Below are 20,555 nucleotides of genomic sequence, written 5' to 3' on the forward strand. Positions count from 1 at the left end.
TTTTTCCAGGAATTGGGGCGGTTTGGCTCTATTTACGAAGCAAAGTGCAAAAAAAAGGTTCGGCGAACCTTTAACAATGCATTTACAACAATTGAACAATGAACGGCGCGCTCTGGGTCCGCTCTTTGCTTATGACCAAATATAGGTTTTAGAAGGATGCTTTTCAAATTAAAATAGACCGCCAATAGAAATTGATATTAATAGTGAACCATTTTTTGTGCGAAATACAAACCGCCTAAGACTGCTTATGACTAGACAGTTCGGTGACTATTTCGCACATGACGATCTCGCATACGTCACTAAAATCTGGATCTCAGCATATCTGGCACTCGTAAATTCCAACCACCGAGAGTCAAAACGCGAACTATCACACTAACTAGGATTCGATTTCCAGATATTCCAGATTTTCGAGGCAACGATTTTCGTGTGCGAGAAAGCCATGTGCGAAATTGTCCGTTTATCTGACTAGTCATCGGATAAAGATCGGGGCAGAGGGTTTTTGCTAATGTCAACTTCGTAGAAAAACCTTTTTTGCTTTCTTTCTTTGAATACTGTTGAAACGGTGTATTTTTATTTTTGCGGATTATGTATGACATTTGCTTGGCACGAGTTATAAAAGTAGAGGCTGTTATGATACCTCGTACATTAAATTCAAATAAAAGTGAATCGGACTAATTCCGTTGATTGTCTTGTGAATCTTTGTATTCAAGGGACCATTTGATGAACTACGTCAAAGTTTTATTTAAGTTAAATATATTTATATGTATTTATTTAAGTCCCAATTTGGACCATTGTTGCATCTACAGGTAGCACAGCATATAAAAACCACCCACAAATCCCTGCGAGGCCCAAATGGGAGAGAGATGATCAAAATTCCATTCATATATCATATCCAATTATTAAAGTAATGATGAGCGCAGGCTACCAGACAAATAGGTTAAAATAATCTCTGATAACTAGTCACCGGAGCCTGAGGGGGCCGTGTATTGTTCAAAGGTTGTAAATGCATTGTTAAAGGTTTGCCGAACAATGGATAGCACTGTGACTATCCTACCTCTACTGATAACCTATGCTCACTGAGGTGGAAAATATCACATTCAGGCACAGCTGCAGCAATTACATAAAAAGTCGGATAGCTTTTGGAATATGAGAATATTGTTGCGTAGGGGTGGGTGGAGGATCCAAGTAAAAGGCCAACAGTCGTTTCACAGCATTTATTGATGATTAAGGAGATACACGCACTGGCAGTGCTCAGTCCAGAATGACATGATATCGCCTACGTACCGCTTTATAAAGGGTAGATCTCTCAGGACGCCTAATCTGTTTACCTGTTGTATAGTCACGTATTCGGATATGTATTTCCACGACATTGGGTCTCCCCGTACCGATTCTGAGAAAATCCTAATAACGGTCATTGTTTAGGCTAAATGCACTTAGAGTCCAGATATAATCCTTGGAAGTAAGTACATGCACTTAGTTAACCCGATAACAGATATCCGTTGGTCTAAGTGCAATTCGCTCAATCCGCGGCGTACGTAACAATATTTTATAAAATTTAGAATATTTACCCTTTGATGATGATTATAATATAGAGAGTGTAAGTTATGGGCTACCTGGTTTCAAGGCTAGGACTTGTTCTTCGGTTGAGTGAAAGAAAGGTTTCGAAAACAAAATATACTACTTTTACCAAGCAGGAAAAGAATCATCTTAAACTTTGACATACACTTAAATTACCTACTTAGCGCAGCTCAAAAAGAGCCAAAATAAATTAGTGAGGAAAGGCGAAGATGAAGTGGGTCGATTCAAGAGAGGTTCAAAGGAAAAAAAATGTCGGCAGTGCATTCCTTTCCTTTTATTGCTAAAAAAGTCCTGGGTCTGTCTGATTGACGAATTTATTTCGTTTTTTCATTGGATGTTCTTTCTTCTCCCGAGTGACCAGTTTTCATTGCAACACTCAACCGATGCACTTTTTTGCAATAGTTTGCTCATTCACGTTTTGCAAGAATCACTCGAACGTGTGGCAGTCCTTGAATTCCTTCAATCGACAGCGAAGTGATTGTATCTACTGGGTAATGGCAATTTTTTCCTCGGTAACTCTTGTTGTCATTATTATGTATGCGAATACAGTCGTCATCAGATGACCCCACTTGAACTGAACGAAGTTCATGCTCATTGTATAAATTATTCGCAATGCTTCTGATGTGCAGTTTTGTAATTACATATATTACAATATAAGGCGCGACAAAAAAAAAGCGATTTTCAAAGTCCTATGTATGTATGTATGTAGTAATTGCTCATCTCATACATACGAGATGATGGGTCTTTCAAAATACCATTGCCATTGCTGTTTTTGTCGCTCATGATGATGTCATCATTAGAGATAAAAATATTTTTTATTGTTTGTGTGTACGTACATAAGAACTTGGTAAGGCCCAATTTTAGAGATGTCATTTTAGAATGCATTTTAAATGCGACTTAAGTCATCAGTCCGAATACCGAGTGATTAGGACCGTCCAAACTATTGGGTAGGAGTATTTCCCTGACGTTAAACATCATTAAAGGTGCAGACACATACACATGTAAAAATGCGCTACCATGCCCGATCTATAGTAAGCCACCCAGGCCAAAAATCACCCCCTGGAGTGTTTTCGGTGAAATTTCATCCTTATATTTACATAGGTTTGAAAGTGATCAATTACAGTGGTTCCTATATTTGAAGAAATGTAGGAGAAACTTGTCGAAATAATAAGAAACACCTTTCAAGCTGAAAACCACGAGCTCATGCAAGGCTTACGATTCAGTTTGTTTGCTGTTTCACCCTTAGAGTCTTTTCTGTTGAAAGCCCGACACTCTGAAAATTTCGCCAATATTTACAAATAGAATATTTAGATATCCAATAGAAATCAGGTATACAAATTTTAGCTAATCCAAACAAACCCTAGATCACTACCCTAGATAACATTGTTGCTAAAATGTAATGCTCACAATCAAAATCTAGTAATATTATTCTTGAAAAATCAAAGAATTGAAAAAACATTTTTTGTGATAACTGCGACCTGCGAAGTTGTTTTAATTTTACAACTCATTATTTTGTAATAAGTTGAGGCAGGTACTCGGTGCAAACGAAAATGTGCCTTTGATTGAAATTCATTACAAATATTACGTCGGTTTTTGTCTATAAAATGCACTATATCAGCACATAGGGGGTGGGATCACAGCTATTGGCAGATCTTGACATAGTTATTGGCAGATCTTGACATAGTTATTGGCCACCATTTTTTTCCAACATATGTATTTTCATCTTTTGCACGGAGCAACAAAAAAATCATGTTTTTTTATTACCGGAGCGGAAAGATAAATATTTACTAAATTAGACCCACTGAATATAACAATGATTTTTGTTTCTGATTGTTTGTGTATATACGCGTTTAAAAAAAAAAAGCAATTTTTACAGATTTCTGGCTTTTCCCGTCTTTAACTCAAAATCTACATAGTATAACTGTGCAAAAAGTGACAAACTGCCTACACTCTTCTGATCACTTTGAAATTTTGCCATTTTAGAGGTTTGGCCACTGATGGTGAAATATAATCGCAATTAACACGTTTAAGAATCCAAAAATTTTGGAGACGGTGACAGCTAACCCTTTGCGACTATCCTGTAGCCTTATATGTTTAACTTTCCGCCCCCCACTCGTTTTGTAATATTTTAATTGTTTAAACGCCTAAAACTTCATCTTTTTCTATATCTTCTCATAAAAATATATTTTAACTTCACTATTTTTTATTTATTATGATTTTTTATTGCTTTAAGATACGTATAATTAATTATCTAGCTAATTTTAAAAGTTTATTTTTTTTCTCAAGCTAATACATATGTATCCATTGGGCCAGTTTTGTATTTCACTATATTTACAAGTACTGGTTTTCAATGCCGTTATTTTTTTATTTGAGCGTAACAAAATATTTTTGTCTTTTAAAATTGGCTAGATAATTAATTATATGTATTTAAAGCAATGAAAAATCACAATCAATAAAAAAAACTGAATATATTATATTTTGAGAAGAATCTTATAAAAAGCATTGCCCTATTCGAATTCAGAGGATCAAACACACTCTCAAGTTTTTTTTTTATTTTGAAATTTTTAACGTTGGCAAATTAAATCTGGATTGATTTTGGTTTTTTTTATGTTGTAAAATGATTGTTAAGCAACTAGAAATTATAACAATTTCCATCAACCGTAAGGCATTAGAGTTACCATAGTTATAAAAATGGCGCTTACGACACTATACACTGTAATTACATTTGTAATTTTCGTTGTACATGAACATTGCACTATTATCTCGCCTTTTTCATGACGGCTGTGATGATTTGAATTCGCCATTGCGAAATTTAGCTCAAACGTGTATATGCATATTGTCGTTGAACAAACGGGAGAGTAAAAAAACTGGCGAATTTCTCTAAATTGTCGTAATGTTGAATTTTCGTATTTGATTTCGCTAATGGCCTATTGCAGAACCTGGATTGTGTTACGAATTTGTGCAGCTGAACGCGATTTTTTATTATTTTGTAATAAAACGGTTAATTACATTTACTCGTTGAAATCGATTTGTTTCCGGTAGAACTCACAGCCGTAAATATTAAAATATATTGTTTCATTTAAATATGATATAATAGTATGGAAAAAGATACGCTTTCACTAGTTGTGCGTCAGTTTTAATTTCATAACTGGAATATTTTTGTCCAATTATGCACCATCCATTATGACATGTATGTTTCATCGTTTTTCTAAATTTCATGTTGGATCTATACTAGAATTTAATATATTGTTGCGTTGGGGTGGGTGGAGGATCCAAGTAAAAGGCCAAAGTCGTTTCACAGCATTTATTGGTGATTAAGGAGATACACGTACTGGCAGTGCTCCGTCCAGAATGTCTCGATATGGTCTTAGTACCTCCTTATAATGGGACAGGTCGCTCAGGGCATCTTCGACGTCCGGTTAATTCCCCATTGTTTAGGTATGTACCCGGATATGTATTCCCACGACACTCAGTCCCACGCTATCGGTCACTTCTGAGAAGGGACCGGATGCCGCTTACTACGCCAATTCGGTGGCCATTGTTTAGCCTACTTGCACTTAGTCTGGAGATAATCCTTGAAACCAATTATAATGGTCACACAGTATCTGGGATGCTACTCGGCCTAATCCGATTGCACTTACTCGGCGGTGTACGTAACAATATGTATAATTTCGAAAGATAATTTAATTTTTAACCACTTCATCGCCTTAAGTAGTTAAAACTGCGCTCTCTTTCCTATTTAAGGCTATGACTCGAAATAAATTTTGATTTCTTCACAGTGACATCTAAAAATATCCTGTGATACTAATGAAATTGAAAGAATTCAATATTTTTCGTTAATTTGTGATATATTCAAGAGGTAGTGTCAAAGTTTGACGCTAAATACATATAATAAAATAATCGAATCGGTTTCTACAAATGCGTGGCGCTTAAGCAGTTAATGTAAGTTTTGGTTCGTAGAATCAAGAAAAACCTGTATATATATTGTTTTCATCAGCTCTATCACTAGTATATTATGTATAGAACCGAAACGGCGTCTGTAAATCGTTTCTGATTGGCTGTTGACAAAGTTGTTTCTGATAAGCTGCCCTCAAAGTCATTTCTGATTGGCTGGATTCGTCAAATACGTTTGTGATTGGTCGGTCGTTAAATAATATAATTTTTTTTTCGATTCAAATAAATTTAATAAAAAAACAAATGAAGATTTTTTCATGGTTCGACGGTATTCTCACTACTAGACTGCATTTCCATTTACCGAGCGAAGCCGGGTAGCACTACTAGTATTACATTATATAAGCAGTTTAGAATAAACAAGGACCTTTAATACGATATCCAATCTTCGAAAGTTCTAAAAAAGGTACTTTTTGGTTCACACAAGTATAAAAGTACAGACACATTGAATCGTACGGTACGGCTCGCCTAGGCAGACTCCGGCAGAGATGGGCGTATCCTCATGTCATTGTTAATTCGTACGATATTATTATTTCGACAAGTTTCTCATACATTTCTTCAAATATGGAAATCACCGTTATGGATCATTGTCAAACCTGATAAAATATGATCGAAGACACTCCAGGAGGTGAGTTTTGGCTTAGATTGTCGTAGCATAGATCAGGCGTGCTAGCGTTTTTTACACGCGCAAAGCTATCTAACAAAACACGTGCCGCTCTGTATGTCTGCGCCTTAAGAGGGCTGGACAGCAGCGCCTTGTCCATACAAACGTACAATACTTCTCCCTACCTCAATTATGGCACTAGAGAAATTATTTTTTAATATGCTATGGATATCCACCATTAGGGTGCATCTATCGTTTTATTTTTTTTGATTAATTATTTTTTATAGGAGCTAGGAGCCGCCAAACATCTATAAAATTTTTACACCCACGAAAAGAGTCTAGCGTGGTTATTTAACGGTCGATTTTAAAAACAATACGCCGATAGATGCAAAAAAATATCTTTCTCATACCGATGATGAATTTTTTTTTAAAATTGGTCCAGTTTTGGAGTAGAAAATAGTAGAATACGAAACCTCGATTTTGTCAATTTAAAACACGTTTTATCTGGTCGAAGCGCAACTGTCGCATTCACTCAATATATATATTGATATATATTGTCGCATTCACTCAATATATACATACACTCAATATATATATCGAAGAAAGGAACGGTAACAAAATTAAGGTTTCGGGTGTACAGCCCACTTAAACCAAGAATTTCCGGCTTTTTTTCAATAAAATGCAATTAGTTGTAAGAATTTCGTTAGTCAAATAATTAAAACTTAAGAAGGTGGTACGCTTTTGAATATTAATTATAAAACAATATTTTCACGTTGATCTAGCGAAGCTTTTTTTGTACTTTATCATGCCAATGGTTAAAAAAAAAGTCAATTCGACTCCTAATATCACAATTACCTATTATTTGATACCGGTCGTTTCATTCACGATGGCTCACCCCCACTCCGTGGAAAAGATGCGCAAAGGCAACAATCAGTACACGATCCTGGCGTGCGCACTTTTCAGTGAGTTGTAAACAAGCCTTCATAAATGGTACTGAACTGATGAAGGACTCGCAGACAGAACTTATTCACAGGAACTTAATATATAAGAACTTAAATATAAGTTTGATTAACAAGGAAATGAACAAACAGTTAAACCATGAAAGCATGCCGAATTACCTGATTTTGACACTTTTCGCTCTGTTTCTTCAGCAAGCACGACAAGTTTCAGTAATCCATTCAAATTTTCCGCTACTTGAGCGTTATTATTCTGTCAAATTGGAACTATTTTGAGACGCACGTTTCCTAAAAGTTACTCACGAGACGACATACGCCCCGAGAACAATTTTCGTATTGATCCATTGGGGACTTTGCGGTGGCTTTAAACATTCAAGTGCTGCAAAGTCGCACTTTAGCCGGTGTTTTTAGTTTCTTGCAAAACCTGATTCTTGAGACTCTGCCCACTTGACCAGCTCTGTCGAGTCCGTGGTCTTAATTACGCGTCGATAGCTTGCGGCTTTCACTTGCGATAATTTGCTCTCTTGGCGCAACGATTATCTAACTTGAGCGACGTTTTGTACTTATTCTCATTACGTTCTCAATTGCGATGCAAGTGAGAGCCATTATGTAGAATATGACCCACTTGTGTGCGGCGAAAAAGTTTTGTACGCATGGCTATTGCGGTCTGTGGTCTGTTCGGCGAAAAAGCAAAAAAAAAAAACAACTTCTGTACACCTATTAATTAATTAGCCAGCAGTATGGCTCAATGGTAGCAATGTGTATGTTTAGCACCAAGTGGTCAGTGGATTCGATCCGCTATACTGCTGGTTAGATTTGGGGGTATTTGTGACTCCAAATCGAACGTTTCTTATCAGAGTTTGCCAATTTTATCTGATCATTATTGAAACGGTTCCTCAAAATTGGCAAAAAATCATCTTTCCCGCTGTCACAAATCTTCTGTATTTATTGTATGTACAATTTGTAAAAATTACGAACAAATCTAAAATCCATAGATGTCTCAATGGATTAATTATTATTATTTAGTGTTTCGCTTCTGAAAATTCAGTGATTTGGGTAATAATAAAATGCTGCATTGTTTGTAATTAATTGACCAAAAAGGCGCATTGGGGTCTGCATGTCAAGTCTTCCTGGTATACAAATATTTATGTAAATAAAATAAAATTAAGAATGTATTTAGACAGGAATATGAGAGAAAATTTACATTAAAGAGACAAACATATAGAGAAATGGATACGCGAGGGAATTCCAGCTGTGAGGCGTAGGGGGTCGACCGCGTGTGCGTATATTGGAGTCGGTCAGAGTGCACGTGTACATTCAAATATGGAACTGATGTCTAACCGGTATCTAAATTGGTAATTGAAAATTAAAATAATAAAACTATTACTGTCATCTCTGTCAATGGTCACAAAATATGACGAGAGAAAAACGCTGCGCGAGGACAAGAATATAGTCAATCGTTTCACATTCTTATAGTAAGAACACACTAAGGGCGAAATCACACAGATAAGAGCGGCACGTCTACTGCATGGCTCCCCGCTGTGGATGGTCTCCTACATTTATTCAAATATGGGATACACCGTTATCGATCACTGTCAACCAAGGATAAATACGAGGATACAATTTTACCGAAAAAAGAGAGTCATTTTGAGGCGGGGTGTGATGGGCCCATTTTTTTCGCATGTTGAAAAGTATCTAAAAAAAACCACGTGCCACGTTCATCGCTGTGTGTTTTCGCCCTAAATCGTACGCCACGGCACGCCTAGATAGACTACAGCTGTGATATGTGTCTTCGTCTTTGGGGCAGAGGTTTTGCTACTTTTTGCCCGTTTGCTTTCTTGCTTTGAGCACTGATGGAATGGTCTATTTTTATTTGCAATTGCCTCAACGACCACCCCTTTGTATATTCATTAGGGAAATGGCAAATAGCAATACACGTTCCAACAGTATGGAATAAAAGAGATCAATAAAAAAGTTTTTCTGCGAAGTTAAAATACCCCATTAACGCTTCAAAAACAAATGACCATCCGATGGCTAATCATGATTATAGGGTGGTTGGTGATTACCAGAGATTGGCGATTTGGATACGTGTCTTAAAATGTGGGAATCACCGTTATCGGTCACTGTCAAATCTATGTCAATACAAGGATAAAATATCACCGAAAACACTCCAGGAGGTGAGATTTGGAAATATCGCAGCGGCACAGACCAGGAATGCTAGCGGTTTTTTTGCGTGTGTAAAACTATATATAAAAAACACGTGCCGCCTCCACCAATCACGGTTTTTACGATTTGCACATGTAAAAAAGCGCTAGTACGCCCAATATCCTTGAATTGACCTAGGTTTGACAGAGACCAATAACGGTGATTCCCATATTTGAAGAAATGTGTGAGAAACTCATCGGAATAATAAAATCGTACGAATTAACAAGGACATGGAGACACGCCTATCACAGCCGGAGTCACCTATGTAGACTTGCCGTGCCGCACTTTTGAGTGCGTTCTTACCATTAAAGAAGACACACAAAACCGCTAGACGCACATACTCCGGTACCCCAAATCTGTACCCCACTGCGTCCCTCACCCCCTGGAGTATTTTCGGTGATTCCCATATTTGAAGAAATGTAGGAGAAACTTGTCAAAATAATAAGATCGTACAAATTGCATATGCACGCGCGACCTCGGTATGGCAACCCCTGCGTTTTGAAGATGCGCCTCTCACCGCTGGGGTCCACGTACGCGTCCTGTGCCGCACTTCTTACCATTGAAATGATATACATAATTATCTCCGTGTTTATATATGTTGGTATAATGACAAAAATAATTATAAAAATTGAGCTGAATAACGAGCATGGGTCGTCCTTAAGGATACATGTATTATTTTACCAGAAGGGCCTCTGTTGGGATTTCATCCGATAAGGACAAAATTAATTGACAATAGACGAGTCATGTTGATAAGCTGACCACATGGAGAAATTTTGTGATTGATTCTTTGGCCTGCAGGTCGCCTGACCTGAACTGATATTGTTTATTAATAGTGAGACATATCAAGGCTACTTTGAAGTGTATTGGTTGGGACTTAAATTTTCAGTTAGTAAATCTATTCAAAGTATAGATATTGAAGACTGGTTAATTTAACCAGACAATGTCTCCGTTCACGGCCAATGCATAGTAATTAATTCAAATATAATCTGTTTGCATATTATTAAAAAGTTTTTAATATACGATTTCTTTTCTCGTGAGTTGTAAAACGTTAACCCTTTACGCGCCGTTGTATTTTTAGCTCTCTCACCCTATTTTTTTACCTTTTTAAGAAGTATATCATACAGTTTAATTCATAGTCCATAAATAGTGAATGATAAACGTATCTTCAAAGTAGGGATTGCATTACCGGTTTACCGGCTTGCCGATTTACCGGTAAATCCCTAAAATTTCGCCATCAGTTTATGGAAAATGTACTGGAAACTATGTACATATGTATTTGTCCAAGATGAATAAAATTCTGGATGAAGGCAGTAAACTCATCAATTCATATTTCTCTTTTGTTATGGGTCTCGAAATTTTGTACAGTGGTTATAGTAACTGATTATAATAAGTTGTAGCGAGTAGCAAGCTTCGTGTCAGTTTGACAGTTCTCTTATGGCACCACTGATGCATTCGTAAGACTGGCTACACTGATGCATGCTTAAGAGTGGCAACACAGACCGACCAAGTCGTAATAAACGCGATCAGACATTTGATTTAACTATTAGGAATTTATTATTATTTTGAATTATTTACGGTTCAATCTAGGTTAACGTTTTTAGTAAATGTATCCACGTACAGTCATCTAATCCACTTTATTTTATTTTTCATTTATCGGTGTAAATCGGTAATAGGAGAAATTATTTACCTTTTATCGGTAAATTTAATTTGACGGTGAATTGCAAACCCTACTACAAACTGCCTAATGTAATTTTAGCCATAAAATTCCGGAACAAATTCTGAACTTATACTAATACAAATGCTACTAATATTATTGCTTTGATGTGTATACCATTTTATATGACCTATTAACTTTTGATAACCTCGTGTAGATATTTATTCATTTATATACACACTTCCCATTATGTGTTCGATTTGTACACGATTCAATCCATTATACAGGTAGCTTGCTGTTGAAATTTGTAAATTTATAATACTCGAAGACAGTGCGTTTTTCTTTGCAATTTATCGTTCGTAGATTCTTGAAAACAAATTAGGTCTGTTAATAAATATTAGACTAGTAGGTACGTTTTGCCAGTATGTTTTTGTTCGGCAAAAAATCTTCCGTGTCTATATAATGAACCGAATCTACTGAATGTGATATTTTTCACCTCAGTGATCGTAGGTTATTTGAAATTATTTTAGCCTGGTAGCCTGCGCTCATCATTATTTTCATAATTGGATGTGATTTTATAAGAGGAATTTTGATCTTCTCTCTTACATTTGGTGCTGGCTGTGGATGCAAGACATTCCTACTATGTATATTATGCTTTCGATCAGTGGTCACGGCTTCGAGTCCCACTATGAGTCCTGCTGCTGGCCAGGCCTTGGTTTGTGACTCCAGGTCGATCGTTTCTTACCTGAGTTTGCCAATTTATCTGATTTTCATTGAAACTTGGTATCTCCTTCCCATCTCTCTTGTTAATCTCAAGTTATTCAGCGTCTTGAGGTTCGCCAATTTGATTAAAAAAATTTCTCCTTAGATGTCACTGTGGATGTTTGAATGAATTCGCATTGTATAAAATGCCCGTGTATATTTATTGATTTTATTGTATCTCTATAAATGCACTCGTCGCTTTGGAGCGATCTGTAAAAGCGAGTGTTCATGTTCTATGAAATAAAATAAAAAATATATATATATTTATTTATATAATAATCAACAAATTGAAATTCGAAACAGAATAGGTTGCCAATTTGGTGGAATCGTTTCATCTTTTAAATCAAAACCTGACCTGGAGTCACATATATCCAAGGTCTGGCCCCATTGATGTATAATACACTAGATCTGCCCTCACACTTTATACTGGTCTCCCTTTTGGCGCATGCAAAATACATGGCGCATGCACAGTTTCTCTCAGTAGGTAGGTAGGTACCGTTGCGTCGTAGGGAAAAAAACCTTTTTTTTCCAACTTCCCCGCTAGTTAAACCCCCCGCACCCCTCAGTTAGTGATGACAAGATCTCCGACCAGAATCACACGTCAGGGCCCATCTAAGTGTATTATATATCTATGTCTGGCCCCCAACACCGGACCAGGGTATGAACCCATGAACCTTCAGTTGAAAGCATTACGTGCTAACCACTGAGGTATGATACTGGTTGAATGAATCAATAATAGAATATCGACTTTCTTCAGCATATATTACATCCTGATGAGTAAAGTACGTCTTTAGAATTAGGTCAATGCAATATTTCATTAATAATAATTAATCAGTACTGTAAGTTATGCAGCACTGGTACAGTTCCTGTGTTGATTTCGAATGGCAAAACGCGTCAGTGAAAGTGGTACGACACAGGTAACCCGCTTGAAACGTATTGTATTCACACTTTCACGCAAAAAACCACAATGTGGGTGTTATGAAACGGTAAATATTTATATTTTGATTTTTACAATGACCGGCGTAACTACAACGGTTGCCGTTTTCTACGCCGCGAGTCTACTCATGGCCGCGGTCTATAGTTTTACTATATTGATTGGATCTAGGGGGCTTAAAAATTCATGAGCCATTAGACAGGTGCAGGAATACATGAATGATGATACAAATTAAATGCCGTACCATACAATTTATGTTGCCGTATGTACGACGACTCGTCCATTACCGAGCAGACAATGCAGGCTGCACTTTAGACGTGCGCTTATTAGTATGTGCATACTTTAGTCAATAAAAAAATGTGTTTATTTGAAAAGTAAATGTTGTGATGTATTTTAAATCTACTATTTAATAATAAAAAAACGCGTAATATTTGAGGCAATTTGTGTAATTCATGTTTGTGAAAAATTCGAATTTAAAATTAAAACAAAGGAAGCGTGTAATTTATACACGTGTATTTTTTGTTTTTGCTGTTCGAAGAATTATGAACTCTATTGGTGTATGTTTAGTATGAATTTTGATATTTTTTCCTAGGTTGAATAATAGTTCAAAGTACTTTGAATCACAGATCAAAGTACTTCGTTTCAAACAGGAACCTATTATGAATGTTTTGAAATTTTATTTTAAAAGTATTTAAATTACTATTTAATATAAATTTTTAACATTTTAAGTATGATACATATTCAGTTCCGGGTCCAAATGAAAGTCGCTTCACATCATTTACTCAACGATTCAGGAGGTCCACTTGGATCCACCGCTCACTCTAGAATGATCTGATCTACCGTATGTATCTCCTTATAAAGGACAAGTTGCACATCGCAGCTTCCCCGATCCATTAATGTGTCTATTATTAAGGCCCGTAAAGGTCTGCTCTGGCGAGTATATTGTTTACACACTCACTCGCCCAAGTCTGTGAAAACTCAGCGTATCCTTTATTCGGGCATTTACTGAGTCCCGTTAGCCTAATCCGGAGTCTCTATTGTTCAACCACGAATGCACGTGGATTGAGAGTGGATATCTCAATCCACGTGCATATTATATAGTGGATATAATGCTAGAAAAAAAATTAAATTCCATTCAGGAACATATACCAGGCGTCATCCAAACTTTAATTATGTCTATACTAGTGTTGTGCCCGTTGATTTCGGAAAGGAATTTATACACGAATTAAAATAAAGTTATACGATATATCTAATCTATAATTTGGAAAGAGACTTTGTATGTAAATATCCTTGGTCGTCGTCGTCGTCGTCTTCGTCGTCGTCGTCGTCGTCGTCTTCGTCGTCTTCGTCGTCTTCGTCCGTAGATTGGTGACGTCATCGAACACGTGATTCGATTTTTTTTTTTTTTCGATCCATGGGCGCCGATTTTTTTTTTCGTTTCAATGGATTCACCCCCGCGGGGGCGCAAGGCGAGTAGCTTCATGGGGCCCCGCCAGGGGCGCCACAAGGGGCGCAGCCCCGTGGGGCCCCAGCCTCATGGGGCGCAGCCCCATGGGGATCAAAAGGGGGCGCCACAAGGGGCGCAGCCCCGTGGGGCCCAGCCTCATGGGGCGCAGCCCCATGGGGCTCAAAAGGGGGTGCCACAAGGGGCGCAGCCCCGTGAAGCCCCGAAGGGGGCGCGGGGGGCCCAGCCTCATGGGGCGCAGCCCCATGGGGCTCAAAAGGGGGCGCCACAAGGGGCGCAGCCCCGTGGGGCCCCGAAGGGGGCCCGGGGGGCCCAGCCTCATGGGGCGCAGCCCCATGAGGCTCAAAAGGGGGCGCCACAAGGGGCGCAGCCCCGTGGGGCCCCGAAGGGGGCCCGGGGGGCCCAGCCTCATGGGGCGCAGCCCCATGGGGCTCAAAAGGGGGCGCCACAAGGGGCGCAGCCCCGTGGGGCCCCGAAGGGGGCCCGGGGGGCTCAGCCTCATGGGGCGCAGCCCCATGGGGCTCAAAAGGGGGTGCCACAAGGGGCGCAGCCCCGTGAGGCCCCGAAGGGGGCGCGGGGGGCCCAGCCTCATGGGGCGCAGCCCCATGGGGCTCAAAAAGGGGCGCCACAAGGGGCGCAGCCCCGTGGGGCCCCGAAGGGGGCCCGGGGGGCTCAGCCTCATGGGGCGCAGCCCCATGGGGCTCAAAAGGGGGTGCAGCCCCGTGGGGCCCCGAAGGGGGCCCAGCCTCATGGGGCGCAGCCCCATGGGGCTCAAAAGGGGGCGCCACAAGGGGCGCAGCCCCGTGGAGCCCCGAAGGGGGCCCGGGGGGCCCAGCCTCATGGGGCGCAGCCCCATGGGGCTCAAAAGGGGGCGCCACAAGGGGCGCAGCCCCGTGGAGCCCCGAAGGGGGCCCGGGGGGCCCAGCCTCATGGGGCGCAGCCCCATGGGGCTCAAAAGGGGGCGCCACAAGGGGCGCAGCCCCGTGGGGCCCAGCCTCATGGGGCGCAAGCCCTAATAGGCATTAACTAAGGGGGGCGAAGCCCTAGACGGCAATTAATCATGGGGGCGCGGAGGGGCGAAGCCCTAAAAGGCAACTGATCATGGGGGCGAAGCCTTAGACGGCATTTAATCATGGGGGCGCGGAGGGGCGAAGCCCTAAAAGGCATTAACTAAGGGGGGCGAAGCCCTAAACGGCAATTAATCTTGGGGGCGCGGGGGGCGAAGCCCTAAAAGGCAACTGATCATGGGGGCGAAGCCTTAGACGGCATTTAATCATGGGGGCGCGGAGGGGCGAAGCCCTAAAAGGCATTAACTAAGGGGGGCGAAGCCCTAAACGGCAATTAATCTTGGGGGCGCGGGGGGCGAAGCCCTAAAAGGCAACTGATCATGGGGGCGAAGCCTTAGACGGCATTTAATCATGGGGGCGCGGAGGGGCGAAGCCCTAAAAGGCATTAACTAAGGGGGGCGAAGCCCTAAACGGCAATTAATCTTGGGGGCGCGGGGGGCGAAGCCCTAAAAGGCATTAACTAAGGGGGGCGAAGCCCTAGACGGCATTTAATCATGGGGGTGCGGAGGGGCGAAGCCCTAAAAGGCATTAACTAAGGGGGGCGAAGCCCTAAACGGCAATTGCTCATGGGGCGTGGAGGGGCGAAGCCCTAGAAGGCAAAGGCTCAGGGGGGCGCCGAGGGCGAAGCCCTAGAAGGCAAAAAAAAATTTTGATTTTTTTTTTTGATTTTTTAAAAATTTTTTTTTTAATTTTTTTTTTATTTTTTTTTTAATTTTTTTTTTTTTATTTTTTTTTTATTTTTTTTTTTTATTTTTTTTTTTTAATTTTTAAATTTTTTTTTAATTTTTTTTTTTTTTTAATTAAATTAGCTTAGTCATGTTTAAGCGGTTTATATTATAAACACTGAGCGAAGCCGGGTAATACAGCTAGTCTAATCTATAATTTGGAAAGAGACTTTGTATGTATGTAAATATCCTTGGTCGTCGTCTTCGTCGTCTTCGTCGTCGTCGTCGTCGTCCGTAGATCGGTGACGTCATCGAACACGTGATTCGATTTTTTTTTTTTTTCGATCCATGGGCGCCGATTTTTTTTTTCGTTTCAATGGATTCACCCCCGCGGGGGCGCAAGGCGAGTAGTTTCATGGGGCCCCGCCAGGGGCGCCACAAGGGGCGCAGCCCCGTGGGGCTCAAAAGGGGGCGCCACAAGGGGCGCAGCCCCGTGGGGCTCAAAAGGGGGCGCCACAAGGGGCGCAGCCCCGTGGGGCCCCGAAGGGGGCCCGGGGGGCCCAGCCTCATGGGGCGCAGCCCCATGGGGCTCAAAAGGGGGCGCCACAAGGGGCGCAGCCCCGTGAAGCCCCGAAGGGGGCGCGGGGGGCCCAGCCTCATGGGGCGCAGCCCCATGGGGCTCAAAAGGGGGCGCCACAAGGGGCGCAGCCCCGTGGGGCCCCGAAGGGGGCCCGGGGGGCCCAGCCTCATGGGGCGCAGCCCCATGAGGCTCAAAAGGGGGCGCCACAAGGGGCGCAGCCCCGTGGGGCCCCGAAGGGGGCCCGGGGGCCCAGCCTCATGGGGCGCAGCCCCGTGGGGCCCCGAAGGGGGCCCGGGGGCCCAGCCTCATGGGGCGCAGCCCCATGGGGCTCAAAAGGGGGCGCCACAAGGGGCGCAGCCCCGTGGGGCCCCGAAGGGGGCCCGGGGGGCCCAGCCTCATGGGGCGCAAGCCCTAATAGGCATTAACTAAGGGGGGCGAAGCCCTAGACGGCAATTAATCATGGGGGCGCGGAGGGGCGAAGCCCTAAAAGGCAACTGATCATGGGGGCGAAGCCTTAGACGGCATTTAATCATGGGGGCGCGGAGGGGCGAAGCCCTAAAAGGCATTAACTAAGGGGGGCGAAGCCCTAAACGGCAATTAATCTTGGGGGCGCGGGGGGCGAAGCCCTAAAAGGCAACTGATCATGGGGGCGAAGCCTTAGACGGCATTTAATCATGGGGGCGCGGAGGGGCGAAGCCCTAAAAGGCATTAACTAAGGGGGGCGAAGCCCTAAACGGCAATTTATCTTGGGGGCGCGGGGGGCGAAGCCCTAAAAGGCAACTGATCATGGGGGCGAAGCCTTAGACGGCATTTAATCATGGGGGCGCGGAGGGGCGAAGCCCTAAAAGGCATTAACTAAGGGGGGCGAAGCCCTAAACGGCAATTAATCTTGGGGGCGTGGGGGGCGAAGCCCTAAAAGGCATTAACTAAGGGGGGCGCGGGGGGCGAAGCCCTAAAAGGCATTAACTAAGGGGGGCGAAGCCCTAAACGGCAATTAATCTTGGGGGCGCGGGGGGCGAAGCCCTAAAAGGCATTAACTAGGGGGGGCGAAGCCCTAGACGGCATTTAATCATGGGGGTGCGGAGGGGCGAAGCCCTAAAAGGCATTAACTAAGGGGGGCGAAGCCCTAAACGGCAATTGCTCATGGGGCGTGGAGGGGCGAAGCCCTAGAAGGCAAAGGCTCAGGGGGGCGCCGAGGGCGAAGCCCTAGAAGGCAAAAAAAAATTTTGATTTTTTTTTTTGATTTTTTAAAATTTTTTTTTTTAATTTTTTTTTTATTTTTTTTTTATTTTTTTTTTAATTTTTTTTTTTTATTTTTTTTTTATTTTTTTTTTTAATTTTTAAATTTTTTTTTAATTTTTTTTTTTTTTTAATTAAATTAGCTTAGTCATGTTTAAGCGGTTTATATTATAAACACTGAGCGAAGCCGGGTAATACAGCTAGTCTAATCTATAATTTGGAAAGAGACTTTGTATGTATGTATGTATCCTTGGTCGTCGTCGTCGTCTTCGTCGTCCGTAGATCGGTGACGTCATCGAACACGTGATTCGATTTTTTTTTTTTTTCGATCCATGGGCGCCGATTTTTTTTTTCGTTTCAATGGATTCACCCCCGCGGGGGCGCAAGGCGAGTAGCTTCATGGGGCCCCGCCAGGGGCGCCACAAGGGGCGCAGCCCCGAAGGGGGCCCGGGGGGCGCAGCCCCGTGGGGCCCCAGCCTCATGGGGCGCAGCCCCATGGGGCTCAAAAGGGGGCGCCACAAGGGGCGCAGCCCCGTGGGGCCCCGAAGGGGGCCCGGGAGGCCCAGCCTCATGGGGCGCAGCCCCATGGGGCTCAAAAGGGGGCGCCACAAGGGGCACAGCCCCGTGGGGCCCCAGCCTCATGGGGCGCAGCCCCATGGGGCTCAAAAGGGGGCGCCAACAGGGGCACAGCCCCGTGGGGCCCCGAAGGGGGCCCGGGGGGCCGAGCCTCATGGGGCGCAGCCCCATGGGGCTCAAAAGGGGGCGCCACAAGGGGCGCAGCCCCGTGGGGCCCCGAAGGGGGCCCGGGGGGCCCAGCCTCATGGGGCGCAGCCCCATGAGGCTCAAAAGGGGGCGCCACAAGGGGCGCAGCCCCGTGGGGCCCCGAAGGGGGCCCGGGGGGCCCAGCCTCATGGGGCGCAGCCCCATGGGGCTCAAAAGGGGGCGCCACAAGGGGCGCAGCCCCGTGGGGCCCCGAAGGGGGCCCGGGGGGCCCAGCCTCATGGGGCGCAAGCCCTAATAGGCATTAACTAAGGGGGGCGAAGCCCTAGACGGCAATTAATCATGGGGGCGCGGAGGGGCGAAGCCCTAAAAGGCAACTGATCATGGGGGCGAAGCCTTGGACGGCATTTAATCATGGGGGCGCGGAGGGGCGAAGCCCTAAAAGGCATTAACTAAGGGGGGCGAAGCCCTAAACGGCATTTAATCTTGGGGGCGTGGGGGGCGAAGCCCTAAAAGGCAACTGATCATGGGGGCGAAGCCTTAGACGGCATTTAATCATGGGGGAGCGGAGGGGCGAAGCCCTAAAAGGCATTAACTAAGGGGGGCGAAGCCCTAAACGGCAATTAATCTTGGGGGCGCGGGGGGCGAAGCCCTGAAAGGCATTAACTAAGGGGGGCGAAGCCCTAGACGGCATTTAATCATGGGGGTGCGGAGGGGCGAAGCCCTAAAAGGCATTAACTAAGGGGGGCGAAGCCCTAAACGGCAATTAACCTTTGGGGCGCGGGGGGCGAAGCCCTAAAAGGCATTAACTTAGGGGGGCGAAGCCCTAGACGGCTTTTAATCATGGGGGCGCGGAGGGGCGAAGCCCTAAAAGGCAACTGATCATGGGGGCGAAGCCCTAAACGGCAATTGCTCATGGGGCGTGGAGGGGCGAAGCCCTAGAAGGCAAAAAAAAATTTTGATTTTTTTTTTTTGATTTTTTTAAAAAAAATTTTTGATTTTTTTTTTATTTTTTTTTTGATTTTTTTTTATTTTTTTTTTTGATTTTTTTTTTATTTTTTTTTAATTTTTTTTTTAAATTTTTAAATTTATTTTAAATTTTTTTTTTTTTTAATTAAATTAGCTTAGTCATGTTTAAGCGGTTTATATTATAAACACTGAGCGAAGCCGGGTAATACAGCTAGTATAAATATAATGCAAGGTAATTTATAGGCGCGCGCGGGCACTGGCGCATTACACGCTCACCAATCCAACCCGTTCGAAATTATGAATTAATGCGTGTGTGACACCCGTCGCTCGGCCTGACGTCACATGACCCTCCAACCCCCTCCCCCCACTACCACGCTTCCCCCCCATCTCCTCCACCACTTGACTCTGATTGGCTGTGTCTCCACGGTCCGGCACATACCCATATACACCGCGTCCGTTTTTATATCTAACTTGTGTTGTGCTCGTTGATTTCAACGGGTGGTTTCGAAAAGGAATTGAAACACGAATAAAAATAAAGTTACATGTAGTATAATGTAGGGTAATTTATAGGCGCACGCGCACGTAATATTAATCGTAATAAAAGTGGCACATTATACACTTAGCAATCCAACCCGTTCGAAATTATGCATGAATATGTGCGTGTGTGCCCTGGGGGCTTTGCCCCACGCGCCCCCGACGCCCAGAGCGCCTCCCGCGCTTCGGGGTCTCGAATACTCGGCTGTGATTGGCTCCCCATACTGCTCCCGTCGTCTGACACATACATACATATTTACCGACACATTGTTTTTATTATATACAATATATGTATAAACAAGATAATGATTATTTATTTCGATTGTTATTTACAGGTCCTTATCAACCCAGTGCCGAAATGATGCTGAGGTTTTATTCATACTTCAAACAGGCAACTGAAGGCCATTGTACAAAACCAAAACCAGCTTTTTGGGATGTTAAAAATAGGTACGTAGCCGAACGTTCGTTCTTCTCCGTCTAAAATTGCAATCAATATTAAATGACGTACTATTTTTTCGTCGATAAAAATAAACCCACAGAAGTTTTTGTTTTTATTACATTTATCATTTATGTAAAGGTGAACGTATGTATGTACATATGTATGAACGTTAACGACAAAAAAAAATCTATAAAAAGTGCTACTTATATAATATTATTTGTATGAGTGTTGTG

The 20,555-nt window shown here is 42.9% G+C and overlaps 1 protein-coding gene across 2 annotated transcripts in view; it reads left to right on the forward strand.

Annotated features, from left to right (window-relative positions):
* The window catches only part of LOC143919646 (uncharacterized), a 31,923-nt gene that overhangs the window by 8,466 nt on the left and 2,902 nt on the right, over nt 1-20,555 (forward strand). For both annotated transcript variants that reach the window (XM_077442066.1, XM_077442065.1), the window contains exon 2: nt 20,219-20,330. In XM_077442066.1, coding sequence (XP_077298192.1) covers nt 20,219-20,330 — 112 coding nt within the window. The remainder of the gene's footprint in view (nt 1-20,218; nt 20,331-20,555) is intronic.

This window comes from Arctopsyche grandis, chromosome 12 (assembly GCF_051622035.1).
Source record: "Arctopsyche grandis isolate Sample6627 chromosome 12, ASM5162203v2, whole genome shotgun sequence".
Lineage (NCBI taxonomy): Eukaryota > Metazoa > Arthropoda > Insecta > Trichoptera > Hydropsychidae > Arctopsyche > Arctopsyche grandis.